A 21,042-nucleotide genomic window follows, 5' to 3' on the forward strand; every position below is an offset into this window, starting at 1 on the left:
AGTCTACAGTTATTGCTGTGTTCGCGCTCTCAATTCAAATGGCTTTTATTGGCATGGGGAACATGCTTATGCACACAGACTCGTACCAAAACAAACAGGCATTTATAATGGACACTCCCCATTTTGTGCGTCATATGGGTCCTTGCACTAGATGGTGTCGCACTTTTTAGCAACCATTCAACGGAATATGAACTGTAAATATTTGAATTGACAAAGTAGATAATTGCTCATGTAACGCCATTTCAATTTCATCAACAGTGTATTTCCGTGCTATGACGTTGAACGAAGACAAAATCAATTATAATTGAGATTAACGGCTGATTCACATCCGGTCATAATTGGCAGTCCCATAGGGCGGCGCTTAATTGGCCCAGGGTCGTCCGGGATAGGCCGTCATTGTAATTAAGAATTTGTTCTTAGCTGACTTGCCTAGTTAAATAAAACATAAACGTCAGCTGGCTTCCTGATTTAAATACATGTAGATTAGTTAGCTGGCTAGCAAGCTAATAACAGCCTCGATTCAAGTGAGAATACAGGTATTGTACTCAACGATTTATTAACTACCAATCGAGAGGTGATGGGATAAACATCAGGGGTGTAATCATGAAACCGTTTCTGTTGCAAAACATTTTGCTACAGAAACCGTTTACTCCAAACTGAAAACTCAAACGAAAGTTTCTATTGGACATATTCGGGTAACGTTAGGTCCCTCCTTTCCGTTTGCTTCAATTTGTTTCTTAAGCGGTTTCTGCAATGAATACACCCCAGTTGTCTTCATGGCTGGACATTTTAGGATAAAGTACATTTTCTGACTATTTATCTGTGCTCTTAGCAGAGAAACATGGAGGAGTCAGCAAGCACCATAGAGGTTACAGTGAAGACCCTGGACTCCCGGAGCAGGAGCTACACTGTCCGGAGAGAGGTAGGCTGTGACTTCTGTTTTAGCCTGAAATCCAACGGCGTATATCCGTTTGGATTCCAGGTAACTTCGTTGTTGTCTTTTATGCTGTACACTTATGAGTGGGACATGCATTTATTCAGCCCTGTACTAGTGATGCACTGAGCCTGTTATTTCTCCTTTAGTTGACATTGAAGAGGTTCAAAGAACACATATCTGCGTCAGTGGATATCCCAGTGGAAAAGCAGAGACTAATCTACCAGGGTAGAGTGCTGCAGGACGAGAGGACGCTGAATGACTACAGTGAGTAAAAAAAGCCAGCAACTATTCTATTCAATGGAGACTGTAAGTAATGTAAACTCAGTAAAAAAATAAGTGTCCTTTCACTGTCAACTGCGTTTTAATTTCAGCTAACGTAACGTGTAAATATTTTTGTATTAATTTGTATCAACAACTGAGACAAACTGAACCATTTCAACAGACATGTGACTAACAGAAAATAAACAATGTGTCCCTAAACAAAGGGGGGCTCAAAATTTAAGTCAGTATCTGGTGTGGCCACCAGCTGCATTAAGTACTGCAGTGCATCTCCTCATGGACTATACCAGATTTGCCAGTTCTTGCTGTGATATGCTACCCCACTCTCCCGCCAAGGCACCTGCAAGTTTCTGGATATTTCTGGGGGGTAATGGCTCTAGCCCTCAGCCTCCGATTCAACAGGTCCCAGACGTGCTTAATGGGATTGAGATCCGGGCTCTTCACTGGCCATGGCAGAACATGGACATTCCGGTCTTGCAGGAAAGCACGCACAATACATTCCTGTCAGGGTGAGCCTGCAGGAAGGGTACCACAGGAGGGAGGAGGATGTCTTCCCTTTAACGCACAGTGTTGAGATTGCCTGCAATGACGACAAGCTCAGTCCGATGATGCTGTGACACACTGCGCCAGACCATGACGGACCCTCCACCTCCAAATCGATCCCGCTCCAGAGTACAGGCCTCAGTGTAACACTCATTCCTTTGAGAAACACGAATCTGACCATTACCCCTGGTGAGACACAACTGTGACTCATCAGTGAAGAGCACTTTTTGCCAATCCTGTCTTGTCCAGCGACGGTGGGTTTGTGCCCATAGGTGGTGACGTTGCTGGTGAGGACCTGCCTTACAACAGGCCTACAAGCCCTCAGTCCAGCCTCTCAGCCTATTGTGGACAGTCCTAGCACTGATGGAGGGATTGTGCGTTCCTAGTGTAACTCAGGCAGTTGTTGTTGCCGTCCTGTACCTGTCCCGCAGGTGTGATGTTCGGATGTACCAATCCTGTGCAGGTGTTACACGTGGTCTGCCACTGCGAGGACGATCAGCTGTCCGTCCTGTCTCCCTGTAGCGCTGTCTTAGGCGACTCTCAGTACAGACATCGAAATGTATTGCCCCGGCCACATCTGCAGTCCTCATGCCTCCTTGCAGCATGCCTAAGGCACATTCACGCAGATGAGCAGGGACCCTGGGCATCTTTCTTTAGTTTTTCAGAGTCAGTAGAAAGGCCTCTTTAGTGTCCTAACTTTTCATAACTGTAACCTTAATTGCCTACCGTCTAAGCTGTTAGTGTCTTAACGACCGTTCCACAGGAGCATATTCATGAATTGTTTATGGTTCATTGAACAAGCATGGGGAAACAGTGTTTTAAACCCTTTATGAAGATCTGTGAAGTTATTTGGATATTTACAAATTATCTTTGAAAGACGGGATCCTGAAAAAGGGAAGGTTCTTTTTTTGCTGAGTTTACTACATACATGGTCTCTGCACTGTTTTAAAACAATTGAGATTACAGAATCTCACAAATGTTGCCTTTAAAATGATTAATGGTATATTGGTGGTGTTGTAAGTGAGAGCACCTTGTTCTAGTATCCTCTGACCTGCTGTTCTCCTCTCTCCTCCACTCTCATTCTTTCCTGCACTCATCTGCTCCTTCTCACTCCCTTCACTCTTCCTTTTCAGATGTAGCTGATAAGGTGATCCACCTAGTGGAGCGTGCTCCTCCTCAGACCTCCCAATCTGCTGGCGGGCGAGGAAGAGTGTCATCAGGAGGAACAGAGGGAGGTGCCACCTCCTCCTCCCAGGGAGGCTCCCAGGACCGCAACGTGAACAGCTACGTCATGCTGGGAACCTTCAACCTGCCCGTCAACATCATGAACCCCCAGCAGATACAGGTGAGACAAGGTTGTGTGTTGGTGTGCAGCTGTTTCATAGAGCGTTTATTAATAGGACCCTGAAAAGCTTGTTGCCATAAGACTGCTAAGTAGTTAGTCTGGGTAGCTATTGGTTAACTATTTCACTAACTGCATTGACCCTTTTTGCAATTACTCTTTTAACTAATCACATACACTGCTGATACTGTATCTATCCTGTTGCTTAGTCACTTTATCCCTACCTATATGTACATCACATACAGTGCCTTGCAAAAGTATTCATCCCCCTTGGCATTTTTCCAATTTTGTTGCATTACAATCTGTAATTTAAATGGATTTTAATTTAATGTAATGGACATGCACAAAATAGTTTCAATTGGTGAAATGGAAACTTGTTTATAAAACAAAAATAATACAAAAAAAAACCTGAAAGTGGTGTGTGTAAATGTATTCACCCCCTTTGCTCTGAAGCCCCTAAACAAGATCTGGTGCAACCAATTACCTTCAGGAGTCACATAATTAGTTGAAGTGCGCCATCTGTCACATGATCTATATATATATATATATATATATCTGTTCTGAAAGGCCCCAGAGTCTGCAACACCACTAAGCAAGGGGCACCACCAAGCAAGTGGCATGGAGCTCTCCAAACAGGTCAGGGACAAAGTTGTGGAGAAGTACAGATCAGGGTTGGAATATTAAAAAATATCCCACGGAGCACCATTAAATCCAATATTAAAAAATTGAAATAATTTGGAACCACAACAAACCTGTCAAGAGGGCTGCCCACCAAAAATCATGGACCAGGCAAGGAGGGCATTAATAAGAGAGGCAACAGACCAAAGATAATCCTGAAGGAGCTGCAAAGCTCCACTGCAGAGATTGGAGTATTTGTCCGTAGGACCACTAAGCCATACTCTACAGAGCTGGGCTTTACAGAAGAGTGTCCAGAAAAAAGACATTGCTTAAAGGAAAAAAATCTGCAAACAAGTTTGGTGTTTGCCAAAAGTCGTGTGGGAGACTCCCCCAAACATATGGAAGAAAGTACTCAGATGAGACTAAAATATTGCTTTTTGGCCACCAAGGAAAATGCTTTTTCTGGCGCAAAGGCAACACCATCCCCACAGTTAAGCATGGTGGTGGCAGCATCATGCTGTGTTGATGTTTTCCATCGGCAGGGACTGGGAACCTGGTCAGAATTGAAGGAATGATGAATGGCACCAAATACAGGGAAATTCTTGAGGGAAACCTGTTTTGGTCTTCCAGAGATTTGAGACTGGGATGGAGGTTCACCTTCCAGCAGGACAAGGACCCTAAGCATACTGCTAAAGCAACACTCGAGTGGTTTAAGGGGAAACATTTAAATGTCTTGGAATGGCCTAGTCAAAGCCCAGACCTCAATCCAATTGAGAATCTGTGGTCTGACTTAAATATTGCTGTACACCATCAGAACCCATCCAACCTGAAAGAGCTGGAGCAGTTTTGCCTTGAATGGGCAAAAATCCCAGTGGCTAGATGTGCCAAGCTTATAGAGACATGCTCCATGACACTTGCAGCTGTAAATGCTGCAAAAGTTGGCTCTACAAAGTGTTGACTTTTGGGGGGGGTGAATGGGTATGTTTTTGTTTCACAAATATTTTGCATCTTAAGTGGTAGGCATGTTGTGTAAATCAAATGATACGAATCCCCCCCAAAAATCTATTTTAATTCCATGTTGGGCAATTTTTTTTTGAAAAAATGCCAAGGGGGTGAATACTTTCACAAGCCACTATCTAACTCAGATTCCTTGTACCCCTGCTTATCGACTTGGTACTGGTACCCAGTGTATATTGCTAAGTTATTCTTAGTCATTGTGTATTTATTCCTTGCTATTTTTCTATCATTTGTTTATTTTCACACTGCATTGTTGAGAAAGACCTGGTAGCATTTCTCAGTCTATACCTGTTTATGAAGCATTTGAGAAATACAATTTTAGATAATCTTTATTTGTTTGAATAAATCTATTAAGCACCTAATGTCTTTGATCCAAAAGTTTTCAAGGGTACCTGATGTATTTCTAGAAATAGTTGAGTGTCTAGATTTGAATGTATCAAGTGTCGTAGTACTAATAACTGAATTCCTTGGCAGATGCAAGTGCAGCAGATGATGGCAGGAGTGGGAGAAGCAGGAAGGAATACCAGAGTCAGCACTGGACTAAGTCTTTTTTACCATTTTTATTGTCATATAGATTACTAATATTACTATTAAGGTATGTTCATGATATGTCTTGTTTCTAGCGCAATGGCTCAATAGATATGCATATCAACGTTGACCAATCAGTGCAGAGCGAGCCCAGGATGAGGCTGCAGTTGGCTGAGAACATGCTAAGAGAAACCCAATCTCTGCTCCACAGACTGGAGGTAGTTACAACTCGCAGACTATGTCATGCTATTATGATATACTACACCTATTTTCAGTGAGTTGACCTTTTTAGACATGCTTGTTTGCAGGGTCAGCCCAGTGACGTGCCATCTCGAGCCGAGCCGGAGACATCTCAGTCCACATCTTCATCTTCCTCCTCAGCTGCCACTAAAGGAGCAGCACAGCCTATGGACACCCCTCTTGCTCCACCACCTCCCCCTCCCACCTCCTCCACCCAGACAGAGGGACCACCCCACTCCGGGCCCAAGTAAGTGCTCAAAAGGAAAATCCAGTTCAATTACAATCAAAATGCTCTCTGTGCCTCCTGAAAACACAGCTGTCTCTCTCCCACCCCAGCCCAGCGGAGCTGGTGGAGGTTTTGTCAGAGGTGAGGAGGGTGGAGGAGAGGCTGGGTCCCTTCATAGAGAGAACTAACTCCATCCTGGGAGCTGCCACTTCAGCGGACTACATCAACAACGTAAATACTACAGTTCCATTTTCCAGCAACTAGCTATTGCAACACATCACTTTTTTATAATTTTTTTACTTCAACCTTATAGCTGCCAAGACAGCAGCTACTCTTCCTGTGGTCAAAACACATTAAGGCATATCTACATTTTGTATTGTATAATACCACCATACAACAATATTACAATCTATGTGTGTACAAATCTGAGAGATGAGAAAGATCAGGACACTTTTCTTTTTTCTGCTTAGTGCCAAAAAGTCTGCATAAATACTTCCATTCATTATTTTCAACTGGTACCGGGGGACCTTCAGATGAGGCCTGTGGGCATCCTAGAGCATAACAGCTGACATTTCATATTAGTGTGTAGGCCAAACTGTTTGGACGCTACAGACAGAAGTTGGCAGATCGGCTGTACTGACTTCTGACGAGTCCCAAGAAACTTGTTTGCTGGAGAGCAAAACGGAGAGCGTCGCCTTTCCATAGATTTTGTAGTCCAAACCGTTCGGATGCTACAGGTGATTTTGTGATATCTTATGGTCTGACGAACACCACTCTCGCTCTTTCACTACAGATGAGGAAGTGCAACACTGGCGGATGCAATGGATTGAGATGCATCCAATGCCAATCTGATCTCTAGTTTATACTGACACATTTTTATGGGGATGTTTGTATTATGCTAATTAGATTTCAGCGTGGGTGCAGACATCGACCTTAGGCGGTTAACTTTAATGGTGTCGATCAGAAGAAAAGTTGCATCAAACTGCACCGCAGAGTATAGTGAGTATTTTTGAATAGGTCAGTCAGTGTTTTGCATGAGGAAAATGGAGCCCTAAACAGATGTGAATCAATTACCACACTACTTTTTTCGTCAGACCCAGGAGAGCGAGGAGGACCAGCACGTTCTCAACCTGGTCGGGGAGGCTCTCCGTCTCCTTGGCAACACTCTGATTGCCCTTAGCGACCTGCGTTGTAACCTGGCCACTCCTTCCCCCCGTCACCTCCACGTGGTTCGGCCCATGTCCCACTACGGCTCCCCCGTCCTGCTGCAAGGTGGTATGCCCCACCATGTCCCGGTAGGTCACTGTGGAGTTTCTTCCACTTATACTCTCAGCAATTTTTGTATTTCAGTATCAGGGCCTAATACTAACTAAACGTTGTACTTTTTACCAGCATTTAGCTGTTGGTCCGGTGCAAATTTATATTATTGACTTGTCCTCAGAGAAACCTGGGGACCACAGTGACTATGACATCCAATGGGAGGCAGGCAGCTGAGGGCCTAGCCCAACCTTCTCAGGCCCCTGGCCCACCAGAGAGCCAGGCCCTCCCTCCACAGCCCAACTCCGCCAATCAGCAGCCAGGTCAGGGCCAGGGGGCTCCGCATGTGATCAGAATCACCCACCAGACCATGGAGCCTGTGATAATGATGCAGATGAACCTGGATGGTGAGAGGGGACATTTTTATTTTCTGTTGTGCTTGGTGAGTTGTCATGCCCTAACTTTCTCATGCGTACCAAATTATCAATACATTAGGTATTCAAACTGAGAGAGACAGAAGTCATTGTTGATCTCCTATAGGAAACCTTAAAGTTGTGTTAGCGCAAGCCTGGAACGGCGCAATAGCTTGCATACCCAGTATGTATATTCAGAGTTGTAAGCTAATGTTTTCTCCCTGGTTGGCTCTCCATTAGATTCTGGCAGCAGCCCTCAGGTCCAAGGACAACAGATCCCTATTGGTACTGGACAGTCTGGTGAGTGCTCTTGACCCCTACATTATATTCACTATGGTAGTATATATACCAGACAGCCTTAAATGACTCTTATACCACAGTCTCTGAACCACCAGTCCCTGGGATGTTGCTGACTGTTTAATCAAGTACTTATTTCTGTGCTCTCTCAATCTGAAGGTGCCACTCCGGTCCACATCCCAGACCTTCCTCCAGAGTTCATGCAGGTCATCGTCCACCAGATCTCTCAGCAGACCGGGCAACCAGGAGTAGGTGTCCCCGGGACCACCTCCAGCTCTGAACCCTCTGCCCCTCACAGCCTTCTGCCCCCTGGGGCCAGGGTGGTGGTTACACACCCCTCCTCCTCCCCCCACATCCCCCAGCCTGTGGTCATCAACCTCGGGGCTTCAGTACCCTCTACTGGTGGACAACACAACCTACAGGTGAGGCAAGAAGATGCAGACATGGAGAAGTCTGTAGAAGGACTTTGGTCTGGGTGTGCAGCCCTGCTCTTACACGCTCATTCAACTGATCTCTTCTTCCAGGGCACACCTCCGGCTCACTCTCCCGTAAGTCAGATGATCAGTGGTCTGGTTGGACAGCTCCTGATGCCTGGACAACAGATGCCTGGACACCAGGGTGAGTGATTGGTTGAATATTGTATTGGGTGAATGATGGGTTTTATTTTGTAGTGTTTAGTGACATCACTGTGATTTTTGCATGGTATATTCAGATTCTTTCTACAGATTTGCCATGTTAGAAAATACACATTTCTGTTTTGTGAAAATTAACAGTGAATCACAAGTCTTTCTTTCAGGTGACCAGACATCCACCAGCTCCTCTTTATCCACCTCCTCCAACCCAGTCCCTCCCCTGCCCTCTGGGGAGACCACCTCTGGCCAGACCACCACCTCTGTGGGCCAGCCATCGGAGGGGGTTGCCGAGGCCAACCTAGCCCAGCTCCTGGGCTCCCTTCTGGGTGGTTCAGGCGGGCCAGGAGCCCCTGGTTCTGGAGCTAACCCACAAATTACTGTGACCGTACCTGGAGTCCCAGGGTTCTTCCATGGCATGTCAGAATTCACCCAGGTGAGATTAAATTATTGAACCCTATTGGTACCTTCTTGAACTCTAATAATCCTTTTGACTGAAAAGTAACTCTTAGGTAATTACGCTGTAATGAAGTTAAAGTAGTCATAATTAGTGGAAGTTGAAATGTCAATTAGCAGAAGTTGAAGTAGTTGTAATTAGCTAATTATTAGGTGTAAGTAAACTCCAGACAACTAGATGACTGCAGTGTTACCCAGCAGTTCCTCTCCCATTTCTAGGCTAACCGACCCACAACCTCACCTGGCCAGGAGCCTCCCCCTGGCCAAGGCACCCCTGCCCCCCCTCAGGTGGCCCCTGGGGGTGTAGGGGACCCCTCCCTGAGCCCGGAGCTGTTTACAGGTATTGTCCAGGGGGTCCTCTCCACCATGATGGGGGCTCCGCAGGGGAACGGGGAGAGCATCGCTCAGTTCATCCAGAGACTGTCTCAGACCACCAACCTCTTCACACCTGGATCTGGGGATGCAGTCGGTAAGTCACTGACGAAAGGAAAAACCTTTTAACACTTGACTGTTGTACTGGTCTTTCACTCGTACACATACTGCTAGCACAGAAACGATTGTGTCTATTTCCATGGTTTTACTTCTAATGACTGGGATATGTGGTCGTCTTACCTACTTAAGTTGAATACTTTTATTGTAAGTGTCTCTGGTCAAAAGAGGCTGCCAAATGACTAGAATATACATGTAAGAAAGCTAAACATTTATCAATCTACACCTGACCTGATGGTGTGCCTTGTCACCTGTGATGGCCTATTTGGGGAAAGGGGAAATAAGTTTTTTCTGAACTTGTTCTTTGACCTGCAGGGTTCTTCGGGGACCTGTTGTCTCTGGTGGGTCACAGTTTCTCCATGGTGGACATGGTGTTGTTACTCCACGGTAACGCCCAGCCAATCAGCCGGATCCAGTCCCAGCTCACTGACTTCTTCAACCAGCACTACCTGCAGGGTCCAGAGCCTACTGATGCCAATATCAACGTGAGTAACTCTGCTCTACTGCCACCTGCAGTTTTGTTGAGAATCATGGCATGAAGTTGCCAGTCTTCTCTGCATTAGCAGTGAACTTTAATTAAGACCAACGTTTGTGCCATTTCACCTCAAAGGGTCTGTTCTTTATTTGATCAATCTGCTTGATGTTTAGAAACAAACTACCTTGTCTTTGCAGGCAGCATCTGAGGACCTCATCAATGGCCTGGAGGAGTACATAACAGAGAGCTTTGTAAGACTCACTCACTCTCAATTTGTCACTATGTTGAATGCTGTAATAATACTGTACCCCGGTCTCCCTCAGGCCACAGTGACAGTGAGAGAGGGAGTGGACATCATTCAAACCAACATTGCTTTCCTTAGACAGCAGTTCACCTGCATGGCCACGCATATCCTACGCTGCACAGGTAAAACACGCAAACCCCTTAGGTAAAATAGAGCTTAGCTATACTAGGTCCTACGCATTGTTACCAAACTGGTTCACCGGAATACTGACTCCTCCTCTAGTACCGAACAGCAACATGACTACATCTGGTGTGTTTGTTTCTACCTCTCTGCAGACCACACGTTTGGCCACCGCCTGCTGCTGCTCTGCACCCAGGGTCTGTTTGAGTGTCTGGCTCTCAACCTTTACTGTCTCCGAGGGGAACAGGGAGCTCTCACCCAAGTCTTCAATCACCACATCGTTAGTACACTCTATTATTTGATGGACTTTAGTGTTTCCCCCACCGGTCCTCAGGACCATAGCCGTTTCACTACATTTACATTGTCATTTAGCAGACGCTCTTATCCAGAGCGACTTTCAGTAGTGAGTACTTTTCTTCTTCTTACTGTACAAGCTAGTTGCTTAACTAGTCAATGAATCCCATTGTATCTGGTAGTTTAGGTTGTGGTTTGAGTCCTGTTTGGTGTGGATGGTATAGAGCTATATGTTTTCTCTCTGTCCACAGAGGAGGATGTCAGCAGAGGTCAACCCCAGCCTGGTCAACTGGCTGACTAGTATATTGACCATGAGACTCCACGTCATCCTGGAGCACAACCCAGTCACTGAGGACCACATCCAGCACTATGTCATCCACACACGGAGAGCAGAGCCTGAGGCACAGGCTGGACAGCAGACAAGCACACAGAACATGGTGGTGAGTGATTGTGTATGGAGGTACATAGGTTAGTCTAGCCAGGTGGTGTTATCTGAGGCTTATAAGGACACTGCATGCTTGGGCACACCTAGAAAAAGATCTGGTAATTCCATGACATCAGCAAGGAAGTTCACAGCTTTGAGGACACGTTAGTCTTCATACAGTACAGCTAACCTTCTCTCTCTCTCTCTCCATATCACTAGATGGCTGAAGGTCTGTCCCCAGCCACCACAGCAGGGGAGGCCATGGTTTCATCAGGGGACAGACAGGAAGTTGGAGCGTCCCCCGAGGTGACCACCCCCTCGCAGAGAGCATCATCAGGGGAGATCGGAAGAGCCGTTGCCATGGCGGCAAGAGGAAGGGAGGAGTCTGTAGGAGATGTGGAGCCCTGGGCAGCTGCAGTGCCCCCTGTAAGGGGCTATGCTTTACTGTTTAGGGCAGCGTTTCCTTAAACTCTGTTCTGGGGATCCCAAGGGTGGCTTTTTTTTCCTCCCCCTAACACGACACAGCTGATTCAAATAATCAACTCAACCTTTGGTTATTTGAATCAGCTTGGGGAAACCTGGACCGAGTTTGGAAATGGCTGGTTTAGGGTTAAGTTCCACAAAGTCAAGAGATGGCATTTAGGGTGCCTAGAATCCCAGCAGATGTAGTATTTGAATGTGTGACTAAACGGTTACAGGCCCACCTCTTTAACCTGTGTTTGTTCGTGTTCATCAGGAGTGGGTTCCTATCATCAGACATGACATGCTGTCCCAGAGGAAGATAACTCAGCCCCCTCTGTCTGACGCATACCACCATGGGATGCCTGCCAAGAGGAGGAAGGTGAGTGTGTGTCATTACTGTCACTGTGCTTAAGACTGCTCATGGTACATTCTTGCAGCAAATGTCTGAACTTTCCTGGTTATTCTGACTGATCTCTAAAGCAAGTGAGCGTAACATCAAATACAAATGTGCTTTTCTCATTTATTTAAGATGAGGTAATACTTCTAGTTTAAAAAGTCCCATTTCATACCGACTGAACACCTCTGGTTAGTGTTGACCTGTTATCCCCCTCACCCAGACTCACCAGGGTGAGGGCCCTCAACTGTCCCTGTCTGTGGCAGTGAGCCGGGCTGCCCGGGCTGCAGGAGCCATACCTGTCACTAGCCCAGATAGCCTCCAGGGGGAGCTAGAGGAGCCAGAGCTGCAGGATGCCTACCAAGAACAGGTAAACTATGGCCAGTGTTGCTTTCTAGAGGGTGTCATCCCTAAGCCAATCAAACATACATTTGTAAGGAAAAGTCAAAAGTTTAAAAAGTAAAACTGAGCCCAAACCTCTTTCTGGTTCATGTTCACTCTGAAACAGCAGGGTGAACGAGACTTGGAAGTGTCAACGTCAGACTAACAGGCCCTAACCTTGACTCGTGTTTGTCTCAGGTGAGGAGTGACATCAAAGAGAGAGTGAGGGGTGACCAAGACTTCAGCTCCCAGTGTTTCCCCAACACACACCGGGCCTTCTCTCTAGATGACTCTTAAATCTTATTGGTCCTCAGGCTTGTCAACAACTCCATCTGGCCAATCAGTTTTTTTTTCCTGGATGACTTCTAATCTGTTACCACACCTGTCAATAATCACTCACAACCATGTGATGTATCCAGGGGTGTGTTCATCATGTCAGCTTGATTTGGGACATTTCTGTCTTCAACATGTAATGTGCCCCAGACTCCATTCTGCAACATTCCCTGCAGGTCTCATATCCAATGAAGGACAAAGAGCTAAGAACACAAACATGACTTGCTAAGACCCTGCTTTCTCATTGGGCTGCCACGGAAAATGCCACTCACTGAAAACCGAGAAGAGCTTTACAACCTGGCTGTCATCTGTGTGCTATCTTCCCCATTTCAACAAACTCATTCCTAATTGGTTGTCATCTGTATGTCCTGTTGGCCTTATGAGGCTTTAACTTGTAAATGAGCGCAAATTGTACATTGTATTAAGAATGTGATAATGCAACAGCTATTTCTTGGTAAGTTAATAAAGTAGCAACCTTCCATTGGCTTTTGTTTTTTTGTGTTTAGCTCAGTATCCCCACTAGAGGTGAAAGAAGCACTAGCCTGTTTAAACCAGACAACTGTGCTTATGTAAAACAATGGTGAGTATTCAGTCTGGTGTAACCAGGCTATATGATTACCTATTTACTTTCAAAATAGGATGTTAGAGGTTTGGATGTTAAGGGTGATTGTAATCTAGCTGTTTTAAGTGTGACTACGGAGCTCAATGGTTGTTTAGCCGTCATAACTGCCATAATCAGGACCATGATAAAGAGAAACCTTGTTATATGCCGTTGTATTTCTTTCTAGGTGATTTATTTCTAGAACCTGACTGTTGTAAAAAGTTGACTGCTCTATAACTTGAACGTTGCTTTGAAATAAACATTTAGTCTGAATGTAGAAATGCTATAGGAAATTCCTCGACAAGCCACACTTAGTCGTTTAAAAAAAATCCTGTTTCACTGACTGACCATTTGGATCTTTCTGAAATGCTTATCTTTCTGATATCTAAATAAGATTGCATTTGTCTGGCAGTGTTAAGGTGCTACTATTTGGTAGGATGATACAGGAATCAGTCAAGGACAGCAGGAGGTACACATCAGTGGTTTGTTTTATTCACATACAGACAGCCAGGTTTCACACCAGCTGTGGGTTAAATCCTAAAGTAGCAACACTGCACTAGATAAGAACGATTGCATTAAATCAAAAAAAAATTCTGAAGTCATAACACTACTTGAAAGGGGTCATAACACCTTTACAAGTATCATTCAACAGGTTGTATGCCCCCTTCAAGTAAATGTTAGAGTATTAATGGTAGTGCTAGAGCTAACGTGGCATGCTGTCACCTAGTTGAGTGAAGCATACTGTAACAATGATGGAAGACTGAGTTGCATTAACATGTACAGATACTCTATTCTACAATGATTCCTTTTCTATTTAACCATTCAACTGAAAGTAAACTGTCATTCCAATCAAGTGTTCAGGTGCCACTTGTTTTCCATCAGAAAATGGTGTCAGTACCGAACTGACAAATTCACATTTTTAGAAACCTGAATCCAGAGTCCTGTCATGCAACTGTGCTGAGGTCAGGTCCCTCGCAGCCAGTTAGCAATCAACACGGAAGGACCATAGCAGTTTAACCAGGGTAGGATGGGGTTGTTTGTGAAAGTTCAATCTCAATGAGATTGACATGAAGTTCATACAGGGACAGACGGACATCATGCATTCATATGGCATAAAGCAACCTATTCAATGACGGTACAGAGATCATATGGTCTGTTAGGCCAACTGGCTATATAAAATGTGGTCTTGCCTCAATACGGGGTTCCTTGGGCTGTGTGCCAACTGTTACATCAACGAAAACTATTCAAAGGAAACCAGTGACGTGTGCCCAGTTCATGAATGATTTCATTAATGAATCCATTTAACTTCAACTTAAATATTAATCCGGCATGAATTGTTTTTAAACGATGCTTTAAATAAAAAGCAATAGTCTTCATGTAATGCAGTGAAAATAGGTTTGTCCAATAATATATGCCATTTAGCAGACATTTGAGTAGCAGACTATGTAGTGTGAGCGTATAGGCCCAGAAGGTGGTTCAACATCACACAAGCGCTGTGCAATCGTTTGCGTTAACAAGGAACTGACTTGACTTACTGGATAAACTGAAGTCCTGGATTGCATTTCAACTAAAGTAGTAGCTGCTATTCTATTGCTGTGTGAGTCCAGAGAGGGAACGGTTTTGGATCTTTATTTATTTTCAGAGCAGGCATTGTACGGGTGAAGAGGGAAAAGTTTTTTTTTTCAACACTGATTGCCTGTTTCCCCCTCTCCCCGTTACTTCTCATGGTACACACATGCTCGTTCCTCCATCTCTATCAGTCTCGGCGGGACGAGAGCAAGGGGGGCATGAGGTTGAGGGCTGGCCGATGCTCCTGGACCCCCAGGGACACGAGGGCTCCCGCTAACAGAGTGGTCACCCCGGGCAGAATTGGCGGCTGGGCTTTCATCACCTGGAGGAAGACGGAAAAACAATACTCAGCAAGTTTGAGGTGATCAGTTTAGGCAAGGCACAAAACCTGAGGGTATTTCTTAGCTATTTGTGGGCATTTCTATTTCAGAGTCAGAGGAGACAGAAAACCACATGGCCACTGACTTTTTCCACTTTGTGACAATGTATGAGTCCATCATGGCCAAGGTAGAAGGTAGAGAACGCATCATATGACCTGTTGAAAGACTGTGTTTATTAGAGTATGAATGATCATAGAGAATTAACAGTGAAGAGGAACATTGACCAAAAACACTATCCGTTCCACACAATACCAAATTAAATCAATACATTTCTGTCTGAACATTGTGTAAAGTTAAACAGATCCCAGTCAGGTTTTTGTACCTGTAGAGGTCAGTTTTGTCCTTGCGGTAGAATCTCAGCAGCAGAGAGAGGAAGGGCAGTCCTCTGACACTCCACCTGGCCTTGATGGTCCTGTCCTCTGGGTGCTTGGTCAGTTTCAGTACCTCTAACTGGGCCTCAGCATAGTAACAGAGACACAGCAGCCTCCACAGAGACAGGCTCAGCTGGTACAGAACTCTGCCCCTAGAGGATAGACAGTATAGCTGTTTTATAATATAGACCTATGGGGGTTTATATGCATGTAGTTACATATGTATAAATATCAGGGTTCGGGTCAATTCCATTTCAGTTCGGGAAGGAAACTGCTAAGTAGACAGAAAGTAGCATTTACCTGGTCTTGGCATTTAGAATACAGTTGACGAACTCGATATCATTTGTGTACATGGTGTAGTCATGACTCTTCATAAAGAAACTAGGAAGCTGCAAATCAAACAAATGATCATCAATACTAATAACTAAATAGAAGTGTATGCCATCAAACAGCCATCCCCTAACAAACCCCTCTTACCTCAATTCTCAGCTTTTCATACATCAATGCCAGTTTCTCCTCGTCCTCCCTCTCTCTGTCGCTGTGACCCCCCTCGACTGTCTTTCTTTCTGCATAACTACTATAAAGAGAGGTGTGGAGCAACAGTGACAACTCATTCTCTAGTCTAATCATATGGCCCGATTTGTTCCTATAACCAGGCAATGGCTCCATCCCAGGACAGTGGAAGCAGTAGAACCTAGATCCATTCATAAATGGAGCTGGACATCCTTCTGTCTCAAACAGGCTCCGGAATGATCCTCTCTCCCTCTTTTCTGTTTCCGTCTCTCCCACGTTCAGCATCGTCTTGGAACCTTCCGCCTGAACCTTAGTCGTCCCAACACTGATGTCATCCTCTCTGCTCCCGTCCACCGTGGTCAAGGGGAAGAGGAACTCCACGGGCCTACTGAGTCCTCCCGGAGCCAGGAGTTCACCTAGTTTAATCTGCCCAAATAGAGGCACCTCCACCAGGGTGTGCTGGCCATCACACTCCCCAGGGCCAGGCTGCACCAGCACACACAGGCTTACTGTCTCTTCCCAGTCCTCGTCCGGGGGCCTCTGGCTGTGGGGTTGGCCCTGGCTGGCATGGTGGAAGGGGTGTGACAGGGCCAGATGCTTGATGTTCTGGTACCTCAGACTGTTTGGGGGAACCAGGGCCCATGATGTGCTGCTAAGCGACTGGAACTGTCCACTCCACTGCACATCCATCGCCTACAAATTCACATGGGACAAGTAAAGATTTACAATAAGGTGCTCTTATATAGCCTGGTCCCAGATCTGGATCCAGCCTTGCTCTTATTTAAATATTTAATGAATGTAGACCTGTCTGTCAAGACAATACCTGAACAAGACTCCAGCACTGTTGCTTGACTGGTTGCCTTTTGCCATGGCTCCTCACACACCCCACCCACAAGGCGACGCCCCCTCTACAAGCAGCCATTCACAAACAGGGGGTATGTGTAACTCCAATCACCAGGGGCATTATTCCACAGCAACCCCAAGGAAGGACCAGCTCTTTATCTTCTTGGTCCCCTCTCAATCCCAAATAAAAAATCTAGATAAAGAGAAAGGGTTAGGGTGGGCTGTTGAGGGTGAACAGTCATTGTTAGGCCATCTCAATGATATGTCCATATGGCCTGGTGCGGGCATGTGTAGGCTACTCAAGGAACAGTTGTGAGTTCATGTGTAGGATGCTAGGCAGTAAATCAAGACCTACACTACTGGTCAAAAGTTTTAGAACACCTAATATTCAACTTTTAACTGAATGAAGAAAACAACACAACAAACACTGTCTTGTGGGTGCTAGGAGCAACAGATTTGAAGCATGTCAGTCCTCATTTGACCCTACTTAAACTCTTTTGGAGCGCGAAAAAGCTATGCCAGTAGCATATGACAGTTAGTGGCGTAAACAGCAAACAACAAGATCATAATTGCTACTCAGACGTCTTGCCCTTCCAATAAGGCACTGTCATTTGCTACATTTGAACTCGACAACCACTTATAACTAGAAGCGAATATCGTTTTGTTTCTTCTACAACTTTAGAACCGTGATTTGATACATATACCGTAAGCAGTCTCTGCAGTGTACTGTTAACCGTGGCAACATTTGTTGATTTCTTGTCCTAAGGTTACACAACCGATATTCACTAATGATTACAGAGCCAGAATACACCAAGCACAGTTCCTTCTCGTAGCTTCAATGGTATACAATACTATGACGTACCATTCCCCATAGGAGACTTAAATAACATGAGATCCAGCTGATTTACAACCGTCGGGTGGTTTGAGTGACAGTCTTGTCGGCACGACCAGAAACAAAATTAACCATGCTTCAACTTTGAAGGTGGTATGTATGGAAATACATTAATTGATTTATGAATATAGGGACCCCTCAATCTAGTTAGAAATCGCAAGCTAACGTTAGCTCGCTACCTAGTTAGTTGATATGCGAGTAGTTAAATCACCATGGTTAACACACTCCCGTGATTAGCATATTGGCTTAGCTAACGTTAGCTATCTAACAGTAACATGCATACCTGCTGTGTCAGAAGCGAATTGTATCGAAACTGCGATTGGTCTGTTTAGCAATGACCAGATAGTAAGACAATAATCCTCAAAGTCAGGTTTTTTACTTTGATATCCCACGTAATGTTTCGAAATGGGAAGCTATCAAGCGTCACACAAATGTCATTCCATCTCCCGATGTCCTTGTCCAGCAGCACGCGAGCGCATGAACATCCACACGTCATACACCTGCGTAGCGCTGATTGGAGTAAAATGTGCATTTCATTAGACGCAGAATGAATATTTCGATATAAATCGTTATCAATAAATGTTATAAAACCATAGGCAATATTTTGTATATATATATAAATATATATAATCGTAATACATCGAAATCTGCTGTACATTTGATTTGTAGGTCTTTTTCTTGACTACATTTTTTATGAAACTTTCAAGCCATATAGTGAGAAAATATATAATTCTGTAAGACCTATCCTATGAGTGCAAAAAAATATTATTTCACTATTAAAAACGTTTTTTTTGTGCTCGCAAGCCATTACAATTCTTAGACAAGCCTACCAGTGGCGCTGTGAAATATTGCTTTACTCATTATTCACACGTCAACGGGCGACTGAAACTCAGTGGTGCTGTCGCTACGTCAACGAATGGAAAAATCTCAAACCGCATGTGTTGTGATAAAACACTTGCTCTTCTCTGACAGCCACTCTTACCACCGGGTTCAAGTTATTTTTTTAAGATAAAGTCTTTGGTTTTCTGTTAATATCCGTATAAATAAATAGCAGAAAATGCCCAAGAAAGCGAAAGAAGACGCAGAATGGGAAGGAGAAGAGGGAGCAGTAGCACCATCATCGGTGGCAGGTATCTAATTGCTGCCAGCAACTAAGCTAATGGTTACAACTGAGTCTTTTCCAGCCGTTGCAATAGACTGTTAGCTCAGATAAAACGTTGTTAGCTAGCTAATGTGCCTCAGTCAGTGATCTTTGATTAACAAGTAACTGTCCTGGCTGTCATGCTGTATTTTGACAACATAGTGTGACATTGGTGATGGTTAACTAGCTAGCTGGAAGCTACGTTAGTTAACAGCTTGCTACTTTATTTTACTAGGCAAGTCAGTTAAGAACAAAGTCTTATTTACAATGACGGCCTACCATAAGGCAAAATACCTCCTTCGGGATGGGATTGAAAGTATAAACCAATTAAATAAAAATATAGGACAAAACACATCACGACAAGCGAGACAACACTACATAAAGAGACCCTACGACGACAACGCAGCATGGTAGCAACACAGCATGGTAGCAACACAACATGCCATGTAATTGTGTCAGACAAATTATTCCTTGTTGTAGAGACAGCTCGACATTTAAAATAGTGACGAGTCGTTTGAGGAAGAGTAATAAACTCGGGGTCGTAGCTAGTTATTAATGACTTATTAATTCATCATTCAAGTCATGAAGGATAACGTAGCTAGGTCATAGCTAGTATGCATTGTTTGAAGAACTGCTGTGTTGCCAAAAGTCATTCTGAAAATGTGCCACCCCTACGCTCCCCTTGTACAAGGCATTGCCTCCCCTTCTGGCTCATTTGGCCACTCTCTTTTGTCATTCAGTGGATCCGTATGTTGATGACCAACTTGCTCATCTTTGTACCTAAATTTGATCTCCCCTCTCTTCAGAAAAATCAGTAAAGAAAGGAAAGAAGGATAAAAAGGGGAAGAAGAGTGTGAGTAGTTATACCTCTTGTGGATATTTTTGAGTTAATTGAATGTGGCAAGAAAGAAAATGTAATCTTCAATGTGAACATTTTAATAAAATGTCAACATTGTTCTCACACAGTTCTTTGATGAGCTGGCCACAGATAACAAAACTGAGAAGGAGGATGAAATTGTGCTGAAAGAGATGCAAGGAAAGCAGGTAATTCTATTCCTTAACTACTACAGAGATATCATATAGGCTATTTTCAGGTGGATTAATACTTTTTGCAAAGCAAGATCAATAACACAATGTCCTGGGATATATTGACATGAATAAATCTACCTTTTGCATAATTATTATTTTTCCCTTCCCACCCAATTTGCTCTCTTGAAAGACAGTAGATGATCTTGAAGCGTTTGGGGAGGTTGGTTATATGTAGCCACTACTAGCCAGAGTGGTAGCTTGCTTGCAGTGTCGAATCTACAATGCAAAGAGAACCATGATACATACAGTGCATTCGGGAAGTTTTCAGACCCCTTGACCTTTTTCCACATTTTGTTACGTTACAGCCTTATTCTAAAATTGATTAAAGTGTTCCCCCCTATTCTATTTATTTTTAATTTATTTAACCTTTATTTAACTAGGCAAGTCAGTTGAGAACAAATTCTTATTTACAATGACGGCCTACCAAAAGGCCTCCTGTGGGGACGGGGGCCTGGGATTAAAAAGAAATAAAAAATATAAATATAGGACAAAACACACATCACAACGAGAGACCTAAGACAACAACATAAGACAGCAACACATGACATCACAGCATGGGAGCAACACAACATGACAACAACATGGTAGCAGCATAAAACATGGTACAAACATTATTGGGTAAAGTCAACAGCACAAAGGTCAAGAAGGTAGAGACAAAAATACATCATACAAAGCAGCCACAACAGTCAGTAAGGGTGTCCATGATTGAGTGTTTGAATGAAGAGATTAGGATAAAACTGTCCAGTTTGAGGTTTGGTTGCAGCTCGTTCCAGTCGCTAGCTGCAGTGAACTGAAAAGAGGAGTGACCCAGGGATGTGTGTGCCCATCAATCTACACACAATACTCCATAATGACAAAGCAAAAACAGGTTTCGACATTTTTGCAAATTGATTCAAAATAAACTTAAATATCCCATTTACATAAGTATTTAGACCGTTTACTCAGTACTTTGTTGATGCACCTTTGGAAATGATTACAGCCTCGAGTCTTCTTGGGTATGACGATACAAGCTTGGCACACTTCTGTTTTGGAGAGTTTTTCCCAATCTTCTCTGCATGTCCTCTCAAGCTCTGTCAGGTTGGAAGGGGAGCGTCGCTGCACAGCTGTTTTCAGGTCTCTCCATAGATGTTCGATCGGATTCAAGTCCGGTCCCTGGCTGGGCCACTCAAGGACATTGAGACTTGT

The 21,042-nt window shown here is 44.3% G+C and overlaps 3 protein-coding genes across 18 annotated transcripts in view; 2 read left to right on the forward strand and 1 right to left on the reverse strand.

The window, feature by feature from the left end:
- Positions 1-159: 159 nt before the first annotated feature.
- On the forward strand, positions 160-14,333 carry LOC109907353 (large proline-rich protein BAG6). Of its 13 annotated transcripts, none has more exons than XM_031793377.1 (24): positions 160-536; positions 836-922; positions 1,084-1,201; positions 2,893-3,104; positions 5,211-5,264; positions 5,360-5,482; positions 5,573-5,751; positions 5,841-5,961; positions 6,825-7,025; positions 7,172-7,394; positions 7,641-7,700; positions 7,857-8,119; positions 8,222-8,315; positions 8,494-8,762; positions 9,002-9,251; positions 9,587-9,756; positions 9,944-9,997; positions 10,070-10,172; positions 10,326-10,450; positions 10,716-10,904; positions 11,108-11,314; positions 11,625-11,729; positions 11,968-12,114; positions 12,324-12,937. In XM_031793377.1, the coding sequence occupies exons 2-24, from the start codon at positions 842-844 to the stop codon at positions 12,420-12,422; spliced, it is 3,447 nt and encodes a 1,148-aa protein (XP_031649237.1). In that variant the 5' UTR covers positions 160-536; positions 836-841; the 3' UTR covers positions 12,423-12,937. The 13 variants fall into 13 exon arrangements, with proteins under 13 accessions (XP_031649237.1, XP_031649243.1, XP_031649236.1 ...); XM_031793376.1 differs by having other exon boundaries at positions 162-536; positions 833-922; positions 12,324-12,939; XM_031793379.1 differs by having other exon boundaries at positions 221-536; positions 833-922; positions 8,482-8,762; positions 12,253-12,366.
- An 86-nt stretch (positions 14,334-14,419) lies between these two features.
- LOC109907355 (uncharacterized) lies at positions 14,420-18,138 on the reverse strand. Of its 2 annotated transcripts, none has more exons than XM_020505270.2 (7): positions 17,911-18,138; positions 16,716-16,928; positions 15,857-16,585; positions 15,680-15,768; positions 15,331-15,531; positions 15,094-15,163; positions 14,420-14,950 (listed from the first exon to the last, which is right to left on the reverse strand). In XM_020505270.2, the coding sequence occupies exons 2-7, from the start codon at positions 16,812-16,814 to the stop codon at positions 14,816-14,818; spliced, it is 1,323 nt and encodes a 440-aa protein (XP_020360859.1). In that variant the 5' UTR covers positions 16,815-16,928; positions 17,911-18,138; the 3' UTR covers positions 14,420-14,815. The 2 variants fall into 2 exon arrangements, with proteins under 2 accessions (XP_020360859.1, XP_020360860.1); XM_020505271.2 differs by having other exon boundaries at positions 18,007-18,112.
- Positions 18,139-18,497: 359 nt separating this feature from the next.
- The window catches only part of LOC109907356 (ATP-binding cassette sub-family F member 1), a 32,194-nt gene continuing 29,649 nt past the window's right edge, over positions 18,498-21,042 (forward strand). For all 3 annotated transcript variants that reach the window (XM_031793384.1, XM_031793386.1, XM_031793385.1), the window contains exons 1-3: positions 18,498-18,757; positions 19,575-19,621; positions 19,735-19,812. In XM_031793384.1, coding sequence (XP_031649244.1) covers positions 18,685-18,757; positions 19,575-19,621; positions 19,735-19,812 — 198 coding nt within the window. In that variant the 5' untranslated portion in view covers positions 18,498-18,684. The remainder of the gene's footprint in view (positions 18,758-19,574; positions 19,622-19,734; positions 19,813-21,042) is intronic.

Source organism: Oncorhynchus kisutch, linkage group LG17 (genome assembly GCF_002021735.2).
Source record: "Oncorhynchus kisutch isolate 150728-3 linkage group LG17, Okis_V2, whole genome shotgun sequence".
NCBI lineage: Eukaryota > Metazoa > Chordata > Actinopteri > Salmoniformes > Salmonidae > Oncorhynchus > Oncorhynchus kisutch.

Bases quoted from the DNA above. Each gene is read 5' to 3' on its own strand.
- LOC109907353 (XM_031793373.1), top strand. From the start codon at position 842: ATGGAGGAGTCAGCAAGCACCATAGAGGTTACAGTGAAGACCCTGGAC. The intron at 923-1,083 runs GTAGGCTGTGAC...TTTCTCCTTTAG, and splicing joins GCTACACTGTCCGGAGAGAG to TTGACATTGAAGAGGTTCAA. The intron at 9,252-9,586 runs GTAAGTCACTGA...TTTGACCTGCAG, and splicing joins TGGATCTGGGGATGCAGTCG to GGTTCTTCGGGGACCTGTTG.
- LOC109907355 (XM_020505270.2), bottom strand. From the start codon at position 16,814: ATGGCTGCTTGTAGAGGGGGCGTCGCCTTGTGGGTGGGGTGTGTGAGG. The intron at 15,769-15,856 runs GTAAGAGGGGTT...TTTGATTTGCAG, and splicing joins ATGAAAAGCTGAGAATTGAG to CTTCCTAGTTTCTTTATGAA. The intron at 15,164-15,330 runs GTACAAAAACCT...GTCTTTCAACAG, and splicing joins GACAAAACTGACCTCTACAG to GTCATATGATGCGTTCTCTA.